The sequence below is a fragment of the Cuculus canorus genome, chromosome 1, assembly GCF_017976375.1.
Source record: "Cuculus canorus isolate bCucCan1 chromosome 1, bCucCan1.pri, whole genome shotgun sequence".
NCBI classification, from domain to species: domain Eukaryota; kingdom Metazoa; phylum Chordata; class Aves; order Cuculiformes; family Cuculidae; genus Cuculus; species Cuculus canorus.
In genome coordinates this window covers 118873696-118900020 of record NC_071401.1, presented here as the reverse complement: position 1 = coordinate 118900020, position 26325 = coordinate 118873696, and the positions used below count along the sequence as shown (strand labels likewise).

Genomic DNA, 26325 nt, shown 5'->3' with positions numbered 1-26325 from the left:
GGACTTGTCTATGTTGCCATGACTGCTAAACGGAGTTGTAGTTTCACATCTCTTGCATCCACTATCTTCCCTGCACAGCTTTTTTCTCACAGCCAAACCACTTCTGGATCGTAGTGCAGCATGGAAGTGCCACCCTATCCACTAACTGGGATCAGGCAGGGTAGACTCTATGTAAGAAAAGTCAAAAGAAACCTCGAAGCTTCACATACATGTCAAAGATAGGCAAAAGAAGGCTGTACCTACAATCCGTAAAGCCCTCCTCTTCCCCTCTTGCTTCTGGTTTTGTGTGGGTTATGCGAGGACTTCCTTCCAGAAAATGGTGCTTAACAAGGGTTATGTGAGGTGAGGATTATATATATGATAATTTGGTGCTTCCTGCTAAAATGTCTTCCAGAATGCCTCTCGGGCATATACAGCAGTGTGCAGTGCTCCCAGATGTTGACTACATGTCTAAGGGAATAAAAGGGAAAAAACGTACACTACTGAGTCAGCTGAAAAACTTATGTGATATTGTACAGTTCAAGCCTGCACTCTGGTGCCCATCAGATAACTACGGGTGTTCTAATCCTAAATTTCTTCTCTCTATATACTTTGGCTATCTGTGTCCCCTACTGTTACCTGAGATCCAGAGGAGGGCAGTTTCAAGGTCGGGTCCATTCTGTGCTGTCTCCATAGCCCTCTTCCCCATGCACCTGGGGCTGCTACAGCTAGACACAAAGCACTGAGTTAGATCAGCAGCTCTCAGCTTCCAGGTTCATGTGGATCTGCACTGGCTGTGAGTGTGGACAACTGAGATATTGCTGCACTATGCTCCTGCAAAGAGCTCGACCCCCACTTAACAGTTTTGTCAAACAAGGCTCTCCTACAAAAAGAAACTCATTAGCTAAAGGCACGAAATCACCTGATTGATAAGGCTAAAGGCAGCTTTTGAGATCTAAAGCTGGTGAGTAAAGACATCTAGCTCCTGGGATGCTTACGCTAGTGCAAAGCAATAACCAGGCACAATGGGTTTGGAGATACCTAAAGAAGAGCAATTCCACTGTTTCCCATCACAGATGTTCTTTCTGATAATATCAGCAATGGAATAAAGGCTTATGCCCATTTTTTTGTGTGCGTGCATGGCCCAAATAGGGAAGAGGGGTAATGAAAAGAGCAGAGGAGAAACTTGCAGCAAGAAAAAGCATCTGGATCCTTGCAGTGATTTTGCTGGAAGAGACAGGATCTGAATCTGGAGCCACTGCAAGGGCTATACATTTCACTAGTGACACTGAATGGGTGATATATGTATATGTAGACCATGTTCGATTGACTCGGACCATCTTGTTAACACATGCTCAAGTCCCACAGTTTTCTATAGGTAAAGTATAAAGGTAAGTAAAGCACACTATTCCATGCTTTCCTGAATAGGGTGGTTGTCTTATAAAGAAATTATCCGAGGATGGAGCATATAAACACAATTCAAATGCAAGCCATAAGGTTTTGGATTTGCAGCACTACAGTTCTTCAGCAGTCGCTCATGTTTCTAGCCCATGACAAATGCAAGATAGCTTAAAGGGCCTTGATTAAAAGTTTCAGTAGGTTATCATGACGCATGAAGATTATTTCATTGTAACTTGCTTGTGTGCTTTACCCTCACATTAAAATACCTGCTGCACTCACAGTTCTACAGTTCTCACATACAGTCATAGCAAAATGAGTTCTGCATGGAAGAAGCCAATGCTCTTCTTCACAGGGTGGGCTGCTTCCATGCCAAGCCAGCGTCAGTGATTTGGGCTCACCTCCCCTCCAACCAAGACAGCCCAAAATATCTGAAGGATTTTTTACTACAGGAGGAGTGAATTTCCCTGTCTTGTCCAATTCCCTGCTTTCTAGGAACTGGCAGAATCTTGTCACACATATTTAGGGAAAAGAAGGTGGGAAGATACACACATGATTGCATTTTGTTACATGTTACTAATAATGGAAAATGGCGACTTCAAATAGAGCTTTAATTTCAAATAAAGTAGTTTTCAAACTTTAACTGCTGTCTTGAGGATAAAAGTGCAATGTCTGTGACAGTTGTACTACAATGTGTATCTTTCTATATACAGCAGCTCTGCAGCAAGGGATGGCAGATGGTTTGTGGTGGTGGTAAGACCCCACTCCTATGGGCTGCAGATTTACTGTGCATACAGAATTCCACCTTAAAAGTAATTGGACATGTCTGTAAATCACAGAATGTTTTGCTAAGCAATGACACATTGCACTTGGATCTGGAAGCACAACATCTGGAAGCCAAATGTTAGAGGCGATATAAAAGAGCCAGCCCAACAAACCAGTGGGGCATTTCTAAGCCAAGAACATCCTCAGGATGGACCTCATCCTTCTCTGTGTATTCCTGCCTCTGGTGACGGTGGCATGGGGCCAGTATGGTGACTATTACTACGGTCCCTATAACTACGGAGATAATGACGAATGGGTCAATGTGTACCGGCAAGGTTTCAACTTCCAGTGCCCACATGGGCAGGTGATTGTGGCCGTCAGGAGTGTTTTCAGCAAGAAGGAAGGCTCCGACAGACTGTGGAACTATGCCTGCATGCCAGCAGCCCAGAGCCTCGGTGAGCCAACAGAGTGCTGGTGGGAAGAGATCAACAGGGCAGGAACAGAATGGTAGGATATCCCCAACCATCCCTGAAGGGCACAGCCCTGACACCTCCTGTGAAATATGGGTGCTAATCCTGCAGTCAGAGCAATGCTGACTCATATTAATGCCATCATAATCAATGGCTTCACTGCCCTGAATGACTGCCTGAAACTCATTAATCACAATGCATGCATGTGAGATGATGAGCATCACATTTGCCTTCTCTGCAGCAATTGCTTGCTAGACAGTCTCAGAGCGCTTTAGAGAGGGTGTGTTTTTTGGTAACACAACCTCAGCTACGAAATGGTTAGGGTCTTGCTATTGTTGTTTCACAGATGAGGAAAATAAGGCATTAAGCTTCAGAATGGAGAGGATAATGTCCCTCTTCACAGGCCACACACTGAACCAGTGATTGGGGAAAAAATTGAAAATTCCTCACTGCAAAATCCTGCTCTTACCACTAGAAAAAAAAAAAAATATTCTTTGTTTTGTGCTGGCTTTCCTCTTTGTGTTTTTGTTGCTAAGCTTTTTGGCTTAGGCCCAGTCACAGGCTGTTTTCTCATCATACTGGTATTACAGTAGCCAAAACCCCTAAACTAATGAGCTATGATGGTGGCAGATATATATGAACAATAATGATAGCAGATGATCATATCAGTTCCGTCATACAGTCAGTTTTGGTTAACTAAGTGTTGCTTTTTCCATCAGCCTTAGAGACAAAGGTGATCACATTTTACGGCCACAATAATTTCTGGAAATATGTATGGTGTTTCATGTTTAGGCTGCACATACCCAGTATTTAATCATCTTCTGATTTTTTCATGAAACATGAAACACAGTTTTGGAAATCTCTGAGTTTGAAATAGTCTTTGGATGGAATGAAATGAATGCAAGAATATCTTCAATTACTTGAAATGGTATTGCTCCCAAAATTGCAATGTGATTTTTATAGATTTCATGTTATCTGGGAACAGGTTAACAATGAAATGTGAAGCTTCTCTTTTTTAAATGATTCAATATTTTGTTCTGAATTATTCATACTCTTTCATTTACCACGTGATACATTCCTATGGCTGATGCAATTGCTAAGGAAAAAAATATTGACCATATACTTAATTTTGGAATAAGAACTGAAAAGGAAGGGGGAGGGCTGCAAAACAGGCAGAAAGAAGGCACTGTGATAGTACTGGATGACCTCTTTATTTTCAAATATTGATGCAATTCCTACTTATTGAACAGTAATTTTGAATTTGACCTTTCTATCACTCAAAATAAAATTATTATTCTTTTTCTAAAAATCCTTGGCAGCAATTGCTTGATTTCATTTCTCACAAACAGGATACAGTGTAAGTTTATACAGAATGTTTTCTTCTGCTGTCTAATCATGGAGACACATTCATCGCCACGCTCCGTATGCTTAGCATGACTACATCCTCAGTGTATTACCTGACTCTCATTTCCTTCACCTCTTAAAAAAAATCTCTTCACTTTGTCCTCTTCCTTGCCTATGTTTTTCCTGTCGCCAATCCTATCTTTTCTCCAAATGTCTTTCTTGTCAAACCCCTCTTTAACGTTTTTAACTCTGTTTCACTCTCTTTTATAGCTGTCAGAGTTATTTTAGTTATTTCTTCCCCAGGTCATCTTTCCAGTTCAACATCCTTACATCTATCTGTCTTCTCTGCATAGATTTCCTTACTTTCTTCTATTTTGGGGGGAGGGAGGAATACACCAAAGCAATTAGGGAACACCCTTCACAAAAATGAACTTGTGCTTCAAATTATTTGGGCCATTTCCATACATCTTAGCTAGCTGTGCCAGGTCGTGCTGTACAGTTCTCTGCAATCAGGACTGAGCTGGTTGCATCTACAGTGCTTCATGGAGAGATGCTTGCTGTAAAACAACTGTGCCCAGACTCTGCTGCCCAAGAATCCAGCAGGCTTATCCCAGACCAGACTGAAATTATGGGCCAGCAGTCAGAGAATCTGGACTGTCTCAGTGCAAACTCAAACCTCAAATTAATGTGACAGCATAAATGTAGCCTGTCAGGCATTTGACAATCCCACATCACCTTTCTCTGCAGCCTGATTTGTCATAGCTACCTCACTTTTCTCCCCTTCTGCCATGCCTAGCACAGTGCTATTTGGAGCCATCCTGAGATTCACTCAGTAATCAAGTGGGACCACAAATATGAGTCATAGTCTGTACCATTAACTCTTGTTTGGCCACCTCTTTCCCTGCTGATCTCCTGATGAATCCAGCTCTTGGTGAGCAATACATTATCCTTGTGTCTGCTGACACAGCACACTGCTGGATTTGCGAGTTCCATCTCCATCCTGGTACGATGAACTGTGACAATCTTTCTTTGGCCCTGTGAAATTCTGTCACATTTTGCATATCACATCCAGGAAGTTTCAAAGGCTTGTACAACTAATAACTACAACACTGCCAAGATTTTCCAAGAATTTAAGTTACATTTCCTTTGCTGTAATTGAAGGTTTTTATTCCTTGCCCTACCTTCACTGGGTAATGAGAACAAGAATACTGCATTCTTTAACTTATTAATAGGTAGCACCTAGGCCTTTCCCTCACTTGCACACCTTCCCCCATGCTTTTGTTTTCAGGCTGAACATGTCTGCATTCTTCTAGTTCTCCTTTGGAAATTTTATATTCCAAGACTCCTAAGCAAGTGCTGATCATATGTACAGCTCTCCTCTGAATTCCCTCCAGCTTCTCATCCATGTCCCAGAAACTCTAGTCTGGCAGAAACACCAAAAAATGGCCTCTGGCAAATGATGGCTATGTTTTTCACAGACAAATCCAAGAGAGGTTTCCTTCTAAAATACAACAAGCCAATAGAAGTGTAAAAAGAAAATGAAGGGGAATATAAAGCAGAGAGAAGAGTCTCCAACTCATTATTTTCTGTTAGCCTTGGGGGACAAATGGCAGAAATGGATGTGGGGATGTAGGTAAAGGAGAGTTATGGGGACTGGAAGGCAACAGGGAACCATCAACAGACCCGCTCTGGGTAAGTTTGCTCCTTATACTAACACTAGGTATTGTATGGACTTGTAGGATAAAACCTGTAAGATTTTGCATCTCACAGATATGAAAAAATTATTCAATAGAAAGAAGGCAACAACACAGATTCACATCAGGCATCTAATCACTGTGCCTGATTTATGACCTCTGCCCCCTTCTAGAGTCAATGGAGAGAAACAGGTACTCTAAAAACTGCCCTCTATGGCACCCAATCTCTCTCCAGAAACAGATTCATGAAGACCTCAATCACCTCTGAAAACTGCCTACTATTACCTTGTGGCATTTCAGAATACATCTAACTATAAGTGCTTTGCTTAATAAACACACCCCTGAAGTTAAGTGTTATGTGTACACGCACTTCTGAACAAAGCATATTCTTCTGTTGTTTTGCTGAACAGACATCAGAAACTTGCAGATGTATTATTACTCATAGAGAAAATTTTGGCAAGAGATTGGATGAGATGACCAGTGAATACCTTCTCCGCTTCATTAATTTGTGTAGATATTTAAAGCTAAGTATGTCTAAAAAATGCTTTGTTGAATCTGTCACAATACCTTAATCCTGGCCCTTTGCATATTCAAAGGTTCTCTGCTAATGAAGATGCTATTCAATACTGCGAGCAGAATTTGTTCCCGAACGATTTGGAAATACTCATGCCTGGAGCAGGAGCAAGTCTTCAGGACATCCCCTAGTTCTACGTTCTCCTTCTAATTATTTATATGCGACATATTTATATGTGACATCTCAAAGAATCCTGACTTTTCAGACAGAAAAATGCTTCCATTTTTGGCTCCATTTGTACTAGGGGAACTTTGACCTTGGGTAAATATTTCACCACCTAAGAAAATGTGAGGTCTGAGTGATTGCAGGTGCTGCTGTTCTCCACTGCTTCGCTGAATACTACAGAGTTTTCTATATAGACCAGTCTTTGAACAAGGTACTTCAGAAAAACTGTTTTTCTTGCCTGAAAGTAACAAAGGATCAAACAAACTAAAGCTTTTATGTTAAAGGCAAGCAACTCCTTTCAGGAGAAAATGTTTGGTTTACTCCACATAATCCAGATGGAACCACACCATATCGCCAATATACTTCCAGTGATCCATAAGGCACAAAGCAGAAGTATTTCCAGCCAAGTGGTGTTTAGTGAATGTTTATTGCCTCTTTTCCTTGTTTAGACTTCTGAGAAAGTGCTTGCATGGGACTTGGATAAAACAGATACCTAGATTCTCCCTCACTAATTCTATTCTCACTCTCTTTTGCCTTCTCTTTAAGTGCACAAACATGCACACACAGATCACTCAAGTAGGGACAAAACCCTGTTTTGCATAAATTGGGTGCAAAGACAGACTCGTGAGCAAAGGAAACATCTGCAGAAGCCTCCTGTTCAGGCACTGGCATCACACCTGGGTACATCTGCAAGGGAATGATTTTGTTCTAAATCTCTGACCAATCCCAAGTCTCAAATCTGACGCTGTGTTACCCAAAACCAATAATCAGACTGCCCTTTCAAAATGTTCCCATTTGCGCTATTTACACAAACTAGTTAATTTTCTTCAGAGCCCTAGGTTTATGTTAAAGCAATAGTGCTATGAGCTCTTAGCGCAGCTCCCATGGACTGAGTCCAGTGGGAGCATCTGAAGACAAGAGAGGTGTTTCTGTAGATAGGGAGGCCTCATCAGCATCTGTCAGGAAGAACTAAACAGGATGATTAGGGCCTTGCCTTTCCTTTGGGTGGGGAGGAGAAAGAAAGTCATCACTAACCTTCAAATGACAGAAAAAAGATAGCAGAAGATGATAGTGATGTTGCTTTTGGCATGTGGAAGTCATGACAGCACATCTCGCTACCCCACAACAGATAGTGGAGACTCCTTATAGAAGGGGCCATTAGAGACTGGCACAACCTAAACAAAGATGGAAAAGTTGTTCCTTTCATCTGAGTGCCAGCATTTCAAGTGTCCTGAGTCTGCTCTCAGCCACTTATCTCTCCCCCCTCATCTGTAACAGACTGACCATTAAATTAACTTTCATCATGAGTCTAACCAAACTACACAGAGTAGGACGCTCCACAAAAATTGCTAAGGAGAGCAGACAGGGCTTCCCCTCCAGAGCTGTACAGAAAGGAAATTAACTTTTGGATACTGAAGGCAACAGCTTTTTGTGAACGATGCTCCAGGAAGACAGCACACCTGATATCTCACTAAAAAATTCCTTGCACTCTCTAACTGTGATCTTACTGGCTGCGTGAGGTTAGGCCACCTCTCTTGGTATGCACTCCACAAAGGACCACAGATGAAGCATGCAGAGTTATTTCTGTTGGGTTAGTTTGCCATGTCTGACATATCTCAATAATATATATATGCATTCTGCTGTAACAGGCTCTTGAAAGATACCTCTAAAATAATTAATGATGCAAGATTTACAGGCACCATCTGCTCTAGAGCAAAACAGTAGATTTTTTGGAAGTACATAGAATGACACTCTCAGGTTACCCTTTTATAAAGAGCAAATTTCCCTCAATGCTGCATGACCCAGTGGCTACTGAGCTGTGTGTCAGTCTCTGCATGTTTCCAGAGAGCTTCCACAAAGTGCTACCTGGCCAGTGTGGCAGGGGATCAACACAGCTTCTAACAGCACCACTTACTGCATCTTGACTTGGGCTTCCCTGAGCAGATTTGTAGTAAACAGGTTTCCTTTTTGGGTTGTTATCCTCAGGACAACATGCTGCTCAAGTGGATTCCTTACATATCTGAGGGAGAGAAGGCCTCAAAGACAGGTTTACAACACAGTGTCATCACTAGATGGGGCACAACATGCCGGGGCTTTGTCTAGCAAAGAGCAAAAATTAAGATGTAGGCATAATTATGAAGTGTCACCACAACTGGTGGTGCTCAAAACAATTATACTGTTGCAGGTAATATTTATCTTCAGTCTGGCAGGCAACTGTTGAGTTAGTGAGGTACAGTCTTGGTCACTGAGGCTTTATCAATGTTTGCAATTAATGGGGCACAATTTAAGCAGATCTGTAGGGTGAAAGCAGTTGTGCTTGGTCCCAAAATCTACACATGTGTTTTGAGTCGGTTTGTTTGAAATCAGCTCTAGTTTGTTTGCACAGATAAATGCTCATTAGTGAACAAGAAAAGCAGTCCTGACCTAAACTAAATAGATGACATGGATGCACGCTTTGGTTGCTTACCATGCAGAACTCGCCTGTACAACACTCATTAACCATAACAGAAGGTTCAGCAAAGGAGAGACTATCCCTAGCAGTGGAAAGTCTCAGCTAGCATATCGCTGTTACTACACAAAACTCCGCCCGAAATAAGGCTGTGTAGTTTACTTACTTTCTATGACAGGTTGCAGTCATTTCCAACAGAGGTAAATTAGGGAAGTGCAACTTCCCATTTGACAGCACCTGACCCTCACCACCACTATTCTTCCCACTCCTACATCTACCAGCCAGCACACCTCCTCTTCTTCCAGTACTAGATCCAAAAGGCAACTCTTCATAAATCACAACTTCAGCCAACTAGAAAAACAAAACAATTTATCCACTGCCAAGTTTAATCCCACACAATCCCAGCTGGTTTCTCATGCTCTTCTGCATTCACCTAAGAGGTATTTTCCTCTCTTCTTAGCAATGACAGGATTTCATGAGTGAGGAGAAGCCAGTGGCATTAATTCTGAATATTGAATTATCCTCTCCAACGGAAGTGCTACAGAGTGGGTCTAGTGAAAAAGGCTTTTTTTTTTTTACTTGGCCCTAAATCAAAGTTTTTATTCACCATACTGGTTTGCAAGATTTCCTGTGGCAGAGGTAGTAAATTCAACTGAGAAGGAAGAAATCCTTGCATAATAAGTGTTGTTTTCAGATTAGTCCATAGAGCACATAACTAAAAAGGTCTGTGGGGAAGGGTTGTTTGTTTCCCTTGAAGAATTACTTCCTGCTTGTTGGAAAGAGGCTACCTAGGAAAAAGAAAGAAAACAGAAGATTTTATGTGAGCTCCCAAAACAAGCACTTGAATTTCTCAGAGCATCTCTTAATTTTTGTACAAATATCTGGATTTGACTTGAAAATTAGAAAGGTCAGGGAAAAAGTCTTGGGTTATCTCAAAGTGAAAGAAGAGTACTTCAAGGTCACTATTATCTTTCTTTCAGTGAACTCAATATTGAGCTTGAGTAACAGATTGTGGGACTTTGAGTGTATGAGACTGAAGAAGAGAGGAAGACGTGAACATGACCTTAAGAGTATATTTCAAATTTTACTTCGAATGTTTTTAAAATAAAATGGCAATTTAATTGCAAGGCATGACTTAAGTCCATTTATACTCTCCATTTGTAAGGCAACTCTAAATGTAATTCTTTTTAGACAAACTTTTCATGAAGTTTCCTGAAGTTTCCTAATGTTTCGTGCCCAAATATGTGTGCATGTAAACCTGACAGTGTTACATTATCTGAATTTTCTTCAATCCGTTACAGAGGGAAGGGTCCATCAATGAAATCTCTCTGAAGATGAATCTTTCCACCAAAACTGGAGCGTATTAGAAGAGGTGTCAGGAAAATAAGAATTATTGTAGGGGAAAGAGAGCAGGAAAGATGGCAGGACTGCACACTGAATGTGAGCAGGTGTGGGGAGAAAAGGAGAAGAACTACCTCCTGCAAGGACAAGTATGGACAGGAATATCACATACTGACTGGTGAGGATGGGATTTTGCAGGGAAACGGTGAGCCTGTGAGAGGAAGTGCAAAGGAAAAGAAGGAACTAAGTGCTTCCTGTATTGCATTTCTACAAAAGAGCTCAATCATCTCCCAGGGCAAAGGGACTTGAGCAGTGGAAATGCATGTAACTGGGAAGGGGGAGAGGCAGAAGATGAAGAGTCACAGATTTGGTTCTACTTTACACAGATTAATGCAGAAAAGTGCTCATCTTGCAACAGGTACAACCGTTCTCTATATTTCTGTGTTGCAACCTTTCTTCCATCAGGATAACGCCAATCATCTGCAGCTATCCAATATGTTTAGACAGAGTCTTAGACATATGTTCCCATGGCCTATGCGCCAAAAATCAGAGCAACTGCCTATCAAAGTCCTGCTGAAATCCTTTGAGTGTGAGCCAAACTGCCTTTACTTGGTGTGATACCATAGCAACTCAGAGCCCCCATCATTGCTTAACTCTGAAAGTCCTCAGAAGAGTCTCACAAAACAGAGCAAGTATGCATGGCCCCAGTAACACAGGAGACGCAGGGATAAAAACAAATGTAAATAATCTTGTCTGAACAACAGACCATGGTGGAAGAGACATATGGAAGAGACCCTTGCTTCAAAGGAGGAAGTTGAAAGTTAGACAGAGGAATTCCTCCCTGCACTGGCCAAAATTGATCCATTTTTCAGCTTTTCCATACAAACGTTGAGCCTCATCCTTTGTGATTACTAACAAGTCATGTGCAAGTGAATGACTTTCCAAACACCAAACTCCGCTAGACGATGTGTATTCACTTCTGGGAGCTCTAGGCTCATTAAAATAGACTATGAGGTCATTGAATGAAACTAGAAAATTTTTGGTACATCTTAATGATGAAGTTACTTCTGAAAGTGTCTTTTGGATACATCAATGTATTTGATTTTATGCTATTGCAAGGAACACTTCAGCTCTAGGCTACCAGTTTTCCTCTATGAAGGCAATGGAAGAAACTGAATTCCTGCAATTTTCTCCAGTAGGGAAACAATGAGGCTAAGAGAGTACGTGAGAGAATGAGCAATCAACAGCTAAGTTAATAAGCTGGTTTCAGCTCTTTTCTTTAGTCTCCATGAAGCAAGCTATTCAAACTGATTATCACTTTAATTACTTTGGATATCAGTGTCCAGATGCTTGTGTACAGAATGAGAAGCATATACCTGCATGCTTAGAGATCATGTCTATTCTACTTTAAGGTAGTGATTTACATGTATGACAGAATTCTGAAGTACACAGAAAGCATGAAGTGGCAGATTTTTCTTCTGAAATACCAGTCATAAAATTTATATAAGTCTTACAGTTTCATAATATCTGAGTCTCGGTTTTCCTCGTGTGATTATTATCAAATAATTATTTCATCACAAACCTATACCATTTTGAATTAAGATTGCTTTTTCCTAGAGACAGATACTTGAAATAAAATAAACCAAGTTGTTCAACTTCTATTGTAAAAGAGTTTCTAAGGTTTCTCTTTTTTTTGCAGAGGGGCAGTTGAAAAAATCACTCCAGTGAAGCCCAAAGGCTCAAATACCAAGAGTCAAAGATAAAAATTATAATGGGCTATTTTGAAGTCAGTCTCATGATGTGTAAACAGTTGAGAAAGTCAACACCAGAACAATCTTCTTGCTTGATTAGCAGACTGGAATGATTAAATACTTAAAAACAGTGTAAATAGTTTTTAAGCAACATAAAAGTTAAGGCATTATTAGTTTGCTGCTGCTGTTTTCTTATGTAAAATTGTTACTCAGTGCACAGCAAGCACATTCAGTTCTTCTCAACACAAAGCCAAACCCTTAGCTTCCACTCTAAATAAAAATTTTTAATGCTGTTTTCAGAAATCCTTGAAAGTATCAGGGAATCTATTGTCATGTTACGTGTTATGTTATGTGTTCTTGTTATCATGTTTTGTGTTCTTTCTCCTCTTACTTAGGTATCAAACCTGCTCAAACAATGGGCTGGTGGCTGGTTTCCAGAGTCAGTATTTTCCATCTGTGCTTGACCGTGAATGGCAATTTTACTGCTGCCGCTACAGCCGGAGATGCCCGTATTCATGCTGGTAAGTTCAAGCAGAAACCAAATCTGTTCGTCTCTTTTCCCTAGCAGTCCCTACGTATGTCTTCGATCACTTTGCTGTCTGAAAATACAAATCCATTACCCAGCATGCAAATAGCCAATCTCACACTCCTAGTTGAGACACTGATTTTATTACAGAGTTGTACAATCCTGGGTGCTTGGTGTCTTTTCACAAATCAAGCACACCTGACAGGAGGGTCTGCTCTCACTTCATTATAAAAGTTACAAGTGATTACATCTTACAGATTTCTCTACTATGCATGCTCCGTGAGCAGAGGTCCTGCTTCTGAAGTCAGGTTTTTTATGTTTCTTTGACAAATTGGCAATCTTGATGACAAGACCTGATTTAATATGTCCTTCTTTGGCAGATTATGGGTGCTTTGATCTTTTACTTAGAAGAAGTTCTGCTATTTCATTTAATATTAACAAATGTTAGTTTGTTCTGCTGATAGCTTATCAAGATGTTTAGAACAGTACACTCTCTTTGCAACAATGTGGGCCATCAAAAACCTTGAGAAAAAGTTAACTGTGTATTATGGGGCTAAGCAAGCTATTTCCAGTCTAGTTACGGGATTCTTGAGGATCCATGGCTAGGGGAAGTGAATGAGGGCACAGTTACACCAAACAGTACAATGCAATAGCTAGATCTAAACAAACAGGTCTGGGTACCAGCAACAGCCTAGCAATGCTGAAAATCATGACAGAATTCTCCAAAGTGGAATGACATTTCAAAGGCAGTGATGTGGCTCCCACTATAAATCCAGCACATTTACAGGAGCAGGAGCGTCTCTGCGCTATGCAATTGTACCACAATGACTTACAGGAGTAAACTTACTGCCAGTTATCTCAGAAAAAATATCCTCGGGATCTTTGTATTTGTAGTGCGTAAAACTCACTCCCAAGGCTGTCTGAAGACCAAAGTCAAAATGAGCTACTGATCATACCTAAAAAAAAAGGTGGCCTCACTTCAACACAGTATCACAGCTAGTGCTGGCACTTCACAGAGGCTATGGAAAAATGAGCCACACATCTTGATCTGCCCTATATCCCCAGGTGTGGTTTCTCTAAACTGACACAGAAGCACAGCAGCAGCCTGTGTAGAGAAAGCTCATATTGCTCCCACCCATTCTGTTAAACAGAACTCATGATTTTATACTCCAGGGCTATTAATCCAGCTACTCTCACTGATACGAAGAATAACCCATTTGAATCTTTGTTTCCAAAACTGAGCTTTGAAGTAAACTTCCCACTGAGATGCATACAAACTGTTTACATGCCTCTTGGTCTCATATGTCTGGATGGCTACTGGCCAAACACAACAGCAGTGCCTTGCTTTATACCCTTGGGTCTCCTTGCAGCCAGGAGGAAAAGAATTGTTTTTTGTTTTTATTTTTAAATATTTTAAATAATAAGAACTTTGTAACAAAGTCTTTGAACATTCTTCTGACCCCCTTCCAGCCTACATGGCCTACAGATGTTCTCTGCCTGGTGGTTTATTTACATACCTGCCCAGGTTCTTCCCTCTGAGGGAAACTCACTCTAACTTTTAAGCAGTTCTTCCGATCTCATTTATTCCTCTAATATTGCATGCACTTTCAGAGAGACAACAGAAATCTTCTCTGACCTCTTTTGTTGTTGACAGTTCTGCTTCCCTTAGACACCGTCTTGACAACTGGGAAAAGCTTTGTTTCCACCTTGCAAATTGGCATTCAGAGTAACACAAATCCTGATGTAAATGTTGAGGGTTGCTGTTGTCTTAGATTTTTATCTCAGCTGCACATAGGCTTCTATACTGCCCTTCTATTTCCAACAGTGACAACACTCCTTTTTTTCATGCTTGGAAAAGAATGCCTTATGGAGTTCAGCTGCTATTGTATTTCCATCCAGAAAAGGCAGCATTTCACAGGCAGGTGAAGAACTTCTCCCAATAAGCAGGGTAGAAATCCCATGTGCTCCTGTTCTTCTGGGAGGGAAGAGCTGTAAAAACTCTGGGAAGACCTGTCACCTGGCTTATGAAAAGCTTCTGGTGCATAGTTTGTTTTTATGGTTTCATTATAAAATGACTGAATAGAGGCCAGAGCACTCTGGTCTGACCTTATGGCTAACCCTGCTTTGAGCGGCGGGCTGTACCAGAGACCTCCCGAGGTCCCTTTCCAACAGAGTTATCCTGTAATCCCAAACAGGATGAGTCCTCTGTAGCAAGCATGCAGCTAAACTCTCTCTTCTCTCCAAAACAGTGATCTCCTGCCTCTTGTCTTCTGGGAGCAATTTCTTTTCTGTTTTATTCCCTTCACCCAGCCTAGACAATGTCTGGGAGAGTGCTATTTGTTATGCTGAGATATAAACAACATGAACTGCAATATGGTAGCATGAAACTCCATACCTTGAACCCACTTTTACTACTACAGATGTGACTTGTCTGAATTGTCAAATTTTAGCGTACAGCCATTAAACATCCCATTCCCTAAGCCAAGGAGATCTCACTCAAAACTTTACTTCCATTGGCATTTCCACTTTATTGTCACAAATCCTTGTTCACACATCACACTTCTGGTCTGTATCTTGCACCCTGTTTAAGATGCATTTGACAGAGTGACTGTTTTCCAAACAATCTGCAAAGTAGTTATGGGCTACCAAAGGTAAGACCTGAAAATGTATATACTTACAAGACACAATAAAAACGTGTGTGTGTATATGGTATCACTATTACAATTTCTGCCCCAACCTATAAGGGTATTAATTCTGTTCCAGAAACTAGGTATCAATAAACTAACCATGCAGAAACAGCTATTAACATGCTGGTGACTCCTATTTCTTCATTGAAGCAGCTTAATTTTATGCAAAGACATCTATCAGCATATGACCATGTGGAAAAGTAATACCAGGAAAATAAGTAATGACTGTGGAGCCTCATGGATCGTGCGTGACATATAGGGAAATCCATATTCAAAGACACTCTACACTGCAGCATTTCTCAGAATCCTTGGATTTTAATATGCAATGAATCCTTCATTATGAAACCAAATATGAGCAGGGAGGCATTTTGAAGAAAACTGACAATACTGAGGCATAACAGCATACTTCATTTTAAATTAGCTCTCACCTTGAGTATTTGATCCCTTCCTCTTCCAATTGTCTCTCCAGAGAGCTTTCTGGGAAGTATAAAAGCAGTAAAATAGTTGATCCTTATGCATGACTTCTCTTGGCTCTTCTCTTCAGTTCTACATTCCTCTTGTAGTGTGAGCTTGTCTTCCCTACAGTGAATAAAGACAGGTTTTCCCCATGTATGAGAGCCATGCAAGTTGTTTGTTAGAATTTGACTCATTTTTTACAGCTGGAACATTCCTGTGTTTTTTGAGTCTTGTTAATACTTATTGGAATACTAATTTATGACACCATCGTGCTGGCTGCACTTTGCTTAACTTAAGAACATGGTTAAAGCCAAATACATGCTTAAGGACTTTGTGTGGTAGCATCCATATTGTTTCTTAGAGCCCAGCAGTTCTGTTTCACAGCTTATCTTCTCAGCATTAATTCACAGTTTACCTATACAGTCAGCTCATACTGCAAATAAATACTCTTATCTTTTTCAGTCTCATAGTTTTGTACTTGCTATTTTTAATTTTTTTTTTAAGTTCTTTGTTTTCTTCTTCACCATGCCAAGTTTTGTTATGGATTCTGCGTGCCTTTACCATACTGTAAATAATTAACTTTTCTCACTGGAGGCAGAAAAGCTCCCATTATTTTACCTGGCTAGAGAATGCTACCACAGTACAATGAACTGTGTGCTAATTCAGACCATAAAGGAGGCAAATCTATTGCAGTTGCATAGATAGTGTTATTTAAGTCATCCGATTAGAGCTCAGACTTATCTCTTTGCCAGGAAATTGAAAGCTAGACTCCATACTCTCAAAAGCAAACACGTCAGAGCAGCCTCAAGTCTGCTCAAACTGTTTATAACTGTTTCCTGTCTCTAAACAACCAGCAGTCCAAGTGCCAGAAGGTCTGTCTGGAGCTATGGCTGCTTCTGTCACAGTGACATTGTCCAGGCAACAATTACATTTTCCAAGAGTTATGGGGCTTAAAGAACTTATTTGTTTTCTTAACTCAACCTGCCACCAAAGCCATATTGAAACTGATGAGATCCTATACAACTTTCTCAGAGATTACCAATAGCAGAGACATAAATCCAGGAGATGAACTCAGAATAGATGTAGCGGAACTATGCTCTTCTGGGCAACTCAATTTACGACCCTCCCCTTCTCCTCTTTTCTTAATAAAAAAATAGATATAAAATATATGTATTAAAAATATATGTATTAAAAATATATATATATTTAAGTGATTTTTTTTTTTTTTTTTATAATATACCCTAGCAAATACAGCCTTACAGTTCAATCTCCAGGACTATCTTTCAGAGATATCTTAGGAGAAACACATTTGCTTAACATTGGAAAGCTGGCTAATCTTATTTCAGATAAAACATTTTTGGACAACAGGTATAAGGTGCCCTAAGCATTCTGCTGCTTCTTGTATCTGTATAGCACTAGCTCAAATTGACCTCCAAGAAGAGCTATGGTCACACTCTGTTGGCCTAGTGGCTCCTCAGCCCTGTGAGATTTTGTGGTGTTCACTAGAACAGAGTGGGAACAGAAGGGCAGAGGTGTGTCTAGGCAAACCTACTATCTCAGGGCGTAGAGCCTGAACTCAAAACCCTAAATGTACATGACATGGGCACATGAAAGAACTGTGCATTTCCAGAGCAGCCCCAGGACACTTCTACTTCCCTGGCAGCTAGCAATCTGGGATCTATACTAGGAGCATTGGCAGTAATTTCTGTAAACGGTTTATTAAGTCTTTCTTTGGCTTTTCAGCATAGTATGCTTTTTAAAAGGGAATGCCCATTGACTTCCAGCTGGAGAAAAAATTGAAATTGATTGAAGAGCATATAATTCCCATGTTTACTGAATGTAACATGCATGTTCATGGCTCTTGAAACAAAATTCTCCTTTAGGAGGCACATATTCTTTAAGCACTTGTAAACAACATCTGAAACAGTAAGGCCAATTAGGGGACATTCCTTCTTTTAAAAGGTCAAAAAGTTAATGTCAAAGCTTAGGTATTCCTCTTGAAATGGAACAGCTCCTTTTTTTTGGCTGGGCATTGTTAGAGGAGGAGTTCAGCAGCAAAGAGGAAAATGAAGGTTTCAAGAGGGGCTGTTCATCTTGAAGCACTATAATTGCACAAGAAGTGAAAAGCGTAAGGCACTCCAAAACAATGTAATTAGTAGCAGGGAGTAAGTATATTCAACACTTGGAGCAGGAAACCATGAGCTCTACTGCTCACTGCCTTTGACATTTTAAAAGGCTCATTTCTTTTGTCTGCTTGATATCTGAAGGGAAGGCATATCCACAGATCTCATGTATATCTTTAAGGGGTGGGCTGTATAATACTAATAAGGCCATTGATGTGACTCGATCTTCTTATACGTAAAAAATAGATTCATGATAACTATTTCTGAAGTCAATTGTTTAAAATGAGCCACAGATTACTGTAGATTAAGAGAAAACATTCTTCTCAGTCCTAAATGAGTAACTGGTTTTTTTTCAATTAATCTCTAACATAGTAATTCTTTGCCATGGAAAATAAAAAGCATTACTACTTTCAGACTAAATTAATAACAACAGTAATCCTGTTAAAGGTTTAATGCCTTTTCTTCAGTATGTTTTCTGCCCTGAGCAAGATTCATAGGATTATAGTAAAGTATACTAGAAAACTATGGGGATGGACGAAGCGGTACAAACCCGTCAGAAGATAAACCATCACATATCAACTCTGTACAGCTAAAAGCCCCTTTATAAAAATATCTTTTTCTGTCAGGTTTTCCTGCTCTCTTCCACATATGCCAAACCACTTTCATCTGTTTTCACAAGCCTTTAATTCCCACTTGTATAATGTATAATTACCTGCTTTGTCCTCTCTCCACGATGCCACTAGTGCTCCAAGTATCTTGTGCCCAAACACCATACACTTGATGCTAACCTGACGTGGGTTTGCAAAGCCAAAACAGAATTCCTCTGGTTTTGACATTACTTCTTGCAATTAGATCATATGGATTGAAAAGACTACCCCTTGCTAGAGCTCTCACATTACTATTTTCTGCCCCTTGAGTCCTTTGCCAAGCTTAACACCTATGTACACATCTGGGTTTAGTAAATGATCCCACTAAATGCACCCTGCTAGCCCCTACACAGATCCCCTGTCTCCTCAGGGTTTGTTTAACACCAAAATACTCAGTGCTTATGTCCCACAATCATTATAGCACAAGCCTTCTCACAGCTCTGGCAAGCCTCTCTTCTAGGGCATTCCTTCTTGTACCTTCTCAGGCATCACAAGCACCACAGCTTGTTCCTAGAGGCCTCAGACCACTCCAAATATCAGCAGCAATTTCATCTCAGCACCTGGCAATTCCCAAGCTTCTCACTGCTGCCCTACTCCAGTTTTCTTCCCTAAGAAACAAATTCCAGAAGTGCTTATAAAGCTTTCATGCAGGTTACTGTGGATGGCTCTTCTCAGATGGGTCTTGCCTTTGGGCTTGGATACCTTGGGAGTCCAGACTCCCATGGGCAGGCAAAACCTCACCAACTAGACCAAAAATATGTCCCCCTCGTTTCATGTTTCTTGGGTATAAAACATATACTGCCACACGTGGCTCACAAATGCAATCACATCTGCAAATAAATTACCTGTCAGTAGGGCCCTGCTGGGTGGTTCACAGTTGATAAGCAGCTGATATGCATTAGAGAGTAAACAACAGTATTTTCAGTTAGGCACTTGACAATAAGGTTGCACACCAAGCTGCTACAAATGCTGAGGGAGCCACTGTCCTGTGCCTGGCAGATCACTTTAACAAGAGCTTTAAAGGCTGAGTTAAATTACCTTTCTCCCCTCTATGACAAGAAAATCAAGTACTGAGTATCCCTCTGCATTAAACACTAGAGCATTTCTCCGTGCAGATACACTTTGTGTGACTTATTCCCAGGATTCCAAAAATGGGGACAATAGAGAAGGGCTTGGAAACACCACCAAACCCTGCTATATGGACATCCAATCGCATTTCCTTCTAAAGAATACAATGCAACCCAGATGACCTTGAGATGTATGGGCTTAAGGGAACAGTTTCATAAATGAGTGCTGCAAACATCAAAGAGAACTGAATTAGACAGACAGACCACACAGACTCAAGTGAACTTCACATTGCTGTCATAGCACTATTTATAATTTTTCTCTCCAGAACAAAAAGAATCAGTAGGCATCTGTCTATGTAACATGACAAACTTCAGAGCAGCTCAAGTTCCCATATAATTTACTTTTGGTAATTGCATATATTTGCTTTTTAAACACTTCTTAGCAGAGGATCCTTAAGAGGCTGAACAGTAATGTGAAGAAGTTGGTAGAGAGGGAGGGAGAGATGACAGCAGGCATAAAGAAAAGAGAGGGAAGCTAAATTAATGTTCCCTACTGCATCCATTCACTACAGAATAACACTGCCTGCTTCTGCAAAAGGTCTGTGAGACACTTCACGCTTACTAGGAGCCTGTCATCAGATTTAGTTTTCAACTGGAAGGCTCATGAAACAAGTTCAAAGGTCTGTCTCTGAGTAGAGCTGAAAGCAGCTTTTTAACCTTGTGTTTTGCAGTCTCATCTGCCCAGTGCATAGTGCTGGTCAAGATTACAGAATATTTTCCTTGCTGAATGCCAAATAGATGTTATGAAACACACACAAATATATGCCTTAGTGTTTTCTCACAATGATAGCCCAAAAAGGCCCCAAAACCTGGAACTGATGGGACGATGCAAATTGCAATCCTGGTCCATAGTTGGTCTTTATGCCACATGTTCTAAAAAAGCAGCTGTGACCCAGGAATCTTTGAAGATGCTCTATCAGACACTCACGCTACAAATTAGCAAATTAAATATGAGAACTCTCCTCTAGCAGATGAAGCAGTCACACTGGTAAAGTTTCTTCTCCTCCAAAACAGAGGGTCCGCATTTTTCATCCCTGTTAGGGATGGTATTTACCATGTGCTAACTCTCAGACTGTGTCTGAGGTATCTGCTGAGATATGCTCTGCAAGTGGGAGAATTAGAGCCACAGTTTTCAGCCCAGTCCCCCTAAAAGTCTGGGCTAAAACTGTCCTAGGGATTGTTCTAATAATTTAGACGTCTAGGCAATCGAGTTATATTGCCCAGAAACATTTTCTAGTGTTGTTCAATTTGCCAGCATAGATTTAGCCATGGTTTCTCCTGGCCTTTGGCTATGGATCCAGAAATTCTCTCAGGTTCCCAGACTCAGATCTATGACTTCACTTATGGGAGACTCAAGCATGCAAAAAAATCCTTCTTGAGGCCTTGGAAAATAGATAAAACACAGACCAGGTAGTAGAGGTCAGGCTTTGTGAAGTATGCTAAAGACTCTACCTATTTATCCATCCTAATAGCTGCCAGTGCGCATGGTCTCTTCTATTTCTCCTAGCCGCAGCAGTGATCTGCACGACCTGCATGACCTGTGAAATACTGTCGTATATTTCTCATCAACAGCACAGCATTGCAAAGGCTCTGCAAATTCATGCACCCTTCATCAGATTTCTAACAATAGATATTGTGGCCAAGCCTGATCTTCTGTCTCCCAAAGCCACTTGGGCACGGATGTTCTTGTACTACCACTAGTAGTTTCTTTGATGATTCTCATGGCTGAAGGGCAGGAAGCACAAGATGGGTTCAAAGAAGTTGACTTTTGAGACTTACGGATTTTATGAGGCTATGCTTGAGTTTCAAACTCAGTCTCATTTTTCATCTGTCAAGGAATAATCATTTGTTAGGAACTCTGTTCCTACTGAATGGTGTTTTTCTTTCATTTTCAAAAGTTGTAAATGACCTAGAATTGATATCTCCTTTAGAAAGAATATGTAAACAGCATAAGAACAGCGTAAACAAAGTGATCAAAAATACATTTCAAATGCTAAGAGAGTGGTGGCAGTTTCAGAGGAATTTTTGTTATTGTAAATATCTCTAGGAGAAAGCACTCTAGTATTCCTAAGTCCCTCAGTTTTCAGGTGAACTTTCAGTTTCTGAGTATTCTAACAGTTATCGGTTTGGGCTCCAAATAAGCTCAAAGTATCTAATTTTAAAAATTTAAAACCATCCCAATAATTATATTCTTAGTGAGTAAAGTATTTAAGCTTGTGCTCAAATCCCACTGATTTAACAAAACCTAAACACACACATGGGTCCCTGGCTGGAACGTGCTAGGATCACGTTCAAGCATCATTCAAGTACTGCAGCAGGGTTGAATTAAATCAGAAAAACAGTTGTCAGGATTTCTGCAAAGGCATCTTAACCCTATTGGTCCCAATAGGATTTGACCCGTTCACTTCCACAGGGAAATTGTCTCCCTTACACAGAATCTGATTCTTCCTGTGCCGCTTCGGAGTGAAGTTGACAACTCCACTAGCAACTCCCACATGAAATGGTGTAATACAGGGAAAGACTGAGTGCCAGGTTTCCATTCCTGACCTCTAACATAATGTTGACATGAAGTACTGGTCAAAGTCCCAGCCTCTTCTTGCGTATGTTCATTATCTGTAAAACCAAGTATGGTATTACTTGCCTGATTCTCAGGGAAGTAGAAACCATAATTTGATTAATAAGCGCATAGCCCTTTGGGCTTCTTAGATAAAATACACTGCACAAATATTGTTCAAGCTAATATTTTCCCATTATAAACTAGGCGAAAAGAACAAAAAGGAATGGATTAATTGCTATATTCATTTAATATAATTCATAAATGGATGAGTGCTTGTAGCTATTTGACTTAGCAACATTTACAGAGCTGTACAGCAGCAAACCAAACAGACTAACAAGAGGCCAGAGCAAATCCCTGTAATAAATAAGCAAGTAGTGGACAAGGTTTACATTCTTGTTCAGTCTGCTGTTATCCCTGACCTACAGATGTATGTACATCGAATATTCCAATATGCTCTTAACGGTTCTAAACTTACTGAAACTTATTCACAGAGCTACATGAATTAGTTGTGTAGAAGAGAAATACAATCTTATATGTCAGATTGCAGATTGTGGTGCTATTAAGAAACAAGAACTTTCAAGAATCAAGAAAAATCTACTGTTTGAATCGCATTCAGTCAACTGAACTTTTCTATAAGGTGGTAAATTATTTTATCTTCTTCTTCCTTAATGTAAAGGTTAACAGCAGAGTATCCAGGACACTATGGAGAAGATATGGACATGATGATGTACACTTATGACTATTACATCCGTGGGGCAACCACAACTTTCTCTGCTGTGGACAGGTTTGATTTTCATCTGTTTTGCTAGAAATTAGCAGGAAGAGGGGGAAAAAAAAAAAGATTTTTTCTTTTTCTATTTCTCCCAAACAGTGCATGACTACACATCATCTAGTGTGGTACTCAGCATCAGCCTAAAATTTCTGAGTATAAAAGTTCACTGTGCATGTGGCTAGTTGTCCAGGGAGGTGTATCAAGAAAAGGGCATCTTCATGCATAAGCAGATAATCTGCCATGTCCATCTGAGTCACGAAATACGTAGCAATAGTAGGCTTGGCTAAATCTGAACTCCACAAAGCTTCTCAGATCTTCAGTGCTGTTTCCCACCTGCCTCTAGTTAGAGCACCTTTTTTTCTAGCCCACTGAAAACTTAACCTAGAACACCTTGTCCTTTCAGGGAATGAAGGACTTATTTTGGCCCACTTTTCTTTGCAGAAAAGTAGGGAATATGCCAGCATGCAAAGACCATACAAACTGCAATCTGAATGCTGTAAGCTACCCTGTCCATTGCAACACAATTCTAACACATCTGAGGCAACACCAGGAATTAACTCAATGATGTGCACATAGAACCCTTTCCAGAAAATTAGTTCACTATTTTTCTTGATCAGTCCTGGTAATAACTTAACCAGGCCCTATGAGACCCTGTGGCTAGTGAATTTGTAGTTGGATTTTGATGATTGCCTCTTGAGCTGACTTCTAATACATCAGCTGTGAGTATTTCTTTACTTATGTTTTTGTCAGACACCTCAGCCCAGTATATTAAAGTATGCATAATCAAACACAGCACAGACAGCAAGACGAGGTGTGCTGCACTGGCTTATCGTTGCCACAACTGGCTACAGGAGAAGCAGGGAGAGAAGGGAGAAGGAGGAGTTTAAACACACCAACATTTCGAGCTGTCTTCAATACCACTCAGAGAAGCTGAGGTGCTTTTGTCACTATGATGCCCTCAGGTTGCTAGACTTCACTAGGGATCCCCTCAGCGAGAAGATTACCTAAACCAAGATGATCTTTCTGAAAATGAAAACACATTGTCAGACTGCTGCAGGTCCATAACTGTAATTTTCTGGCTAAAATTCATTATCCTGTTTATTAACAAATGGAAGCCATGTCTGCAAATTTTTCCTACAAACAGAAGCATAACCTTCAGTTAATTGACTCAAAGGTATCTGTTCATCCCTTCGGGTAAAAAATTTACAAGGTTGCAAGGGACATCCCTGTTCTGTTTTCTTTTCTCTTAAATATTCCCTAGTGCTATCCTTTATCCTTGTTCCTTATGGCAATGGCAGACAGTAGGGGAGATAATGCAGACAGTGCACTCCCTTGCAGCTGGATTCCAGCCTCCACCAGATGTGAACTAGGGTAAAGTCAGGAATCGCAAGGAGAAGCCTGGAAAACAGAGCAGCTGAGGTAACTGATGCCTCTGAGCAGATTTCTGTCTGTCACTGCTGAATGCTTAACACAGCCTCTAGAACACAGTGGCAGTGGGGCGAATGGCTAGGAGTGGTGGCAGCATCATGGAGATGCACATTGGGAGTACAGATGCTCACAGATTATGGGACCACATTACACGGAAATGGAAAAAGCCACTACCACCTTTGTCCTACCACTGCTGTGACACCACAGAGGAACCTGCAATAGCAGCGGGTAAAAACAATAGAGAAAATATTTTATTAATTGCCATCCAGGAAACTTTTCTGGGCCAATGAACTTTCTGGCCTCCAGGTTCCAAACTGACTAAAACCAATTTGTGTCGCCTTGCCTAAGAAGTATAAAAATTCCATCTATGCCAGTTCATAACTCAGAGTTGTGTAGTAACTCTCCTGAGTTACTTGCAAAATCTGGCATATTTTGTCATACTAAATGGTTCTTTGCAGCTGACTGAGGCAGCATTGGAGCTAAAAAAAATATTCCAAATCCCAGTCTACCAGAAGCATGTACACCTGCAGCTTGTCTGTGTAAACACGCTGTAGATTTTGAGAATTCTTTTCATTTTCAAATACGTTAAACTTGTGTCTGTACTATTTAGCTCATGATGGCAAATGTTCTTGAGCTAACAACAGACGCAACCCCCTCTTTTGAAGGTATTCTAGTTTAAGTTTTCCTAATCACTTCAAACAGTTAGATATTTTTAGAATTTCTGAATAAAATTGTTGAAATCATATCCTCTCTTCCTGCTCCCTAAGACATTGCATCACTGGAGTCACTGCTGAGGCACAGCTATCTGAGGGAGCATGTGATGCATCTGTCAAAAGCTGTACAAAATTTAGAAAAGTGGTATCTCCACCTCCTTTTCTTTCCACACCTGTGTATCAGGAATGAATAAAGGAGTTGCTGTTCATTGTCAAAGGTTTTAAGTGTTCATCTGCGCAGAACAGATTTTAGAAGTGGTTAATATTAATGTTTATCAGTCCAATTTTAAACAGGTCGAAAGGAGAAAACAATTGTCTATAAAGCAAGACCAAAGCAGCTGGAAAGAATTAGCAGAGGCTTTAAGAGGGGCTTTAAGTATGTCTGGAAGCACATTTGGGAGCATGGTGATAATGCTGATGCAGACAGAATGGCCTATGGACATAAGTAAGGCAATGGGCAGGGACGAGCAGTATTTTTTGTTAGATGAACTGATACAGTCAAGTTCTTGAGGTGGTCATGGGGTATGTGAAGCAGGTTGTAAACAACTGAAACTGCCCACATAGATATGCACATTGTAAACTCCGGGCAAAATGTCTTCCAAAATAAAAAAAAAAAAAATCAAAATAGTTTCAAAATAGCTTCACCCTGAGGTTTGAAACATGCTAAGTGATGTTGGCATAGCTCTGTCATGGAGCCTTGTTATGGGATTGCATCTGAGTTGGATCAGTCTCTCAAGTCCACAGAGCACCCTTGGAGTGTTCACAAGCCACCCTGCAATGAGTAGCTTGGCCAGGAAGCTGGGGATTGCTAGATGTGCTCGGTAGGTGCCATAGCTTGTCCTTCACTGCATAGTATAAAAACAACACCTTCAAACTGTCATAAGCTCATTTCTTTTACAAAACTCTTCCCTGCTCCATTTCTTTGGGTGACCTGAACAGCTGGTAATTTCTTAACTGCTCAGACATCATGACTACAAGATAAATCAACACCCAGACACCCCAACACTAAGTATATTCTAAAGGCCTGGACAAGTTAGATATCAATCAGGCTCTGCTGAGCTAAATTATAAGGTATTTTAGGTTCCTAATAAGTTTCATATGACAAAAGAAAAGATTTTGTCAAACTCATAATGAACAGGAAATCATAAAATTTTTTAAACTTAATTGGAAACAGATTATTCAGCAACTTTTGGAGATAAAAGATACTTTCCCTATAACATCCACAGGACAGCTGGAGAGTGAAAGTGACAATTCAGCGTTGGCATCCCAAGGAAAATGTATGGAATTAGCAGTTTGGAGGGACTTATAAACTGATATTAAGGATCTGCAATGGCAGGTTCATATGTATTTTAGAGTATT

The 26325-nt window shown here is 40.4% G+C and overlaps 1 protein-coding gene and 1 long non-coding RNA gene across 2 annotated transcripts in view; one reads left to right on the top strand and one right to left on the bottom strand.

The window, feature by feature from the left end:
• LOC128854619 (uncharacterized) overlaps positions 1 to 26325 on the bottom strand; it is a 236304-nt gene that overhangs the window by 65456 nt on the left and 144523 nt on the right. The window contains exon 2 of the long non-coding RNA XR_008453605.1: positions 15572 to 15722. This is a non-coding gene — a long non-coding RNA (uncharacterized LOC128854619). The remainder of the gene's footprint in view (positions 1 to 15571; positions 15723 to 26325) is intronic.
• Positions 2318 to 26325, top strand: part of DPT (dermatopontin) — a 32235-nt gene continuing 8227 nt past the window's right edge. Inside the window, exons 1-3 of the mRNA XM_009556962.2 lie at positions 2318 to 2649; positions 12326 to 12451; positions 22730 to 22837. Coding sequence (XP_009555257.1) covers positions 2351 to 2649; positions 12326 to 12451; positions 22730 to 22837 — 533 coding nt within the window. The 5' untranslated portion in view covers positions 2318 to 2350. The remainder of the gene's footprint in view (positions 2650 to 12325; positions 12452 to 22729; positions 22838 to 26325) is intronic.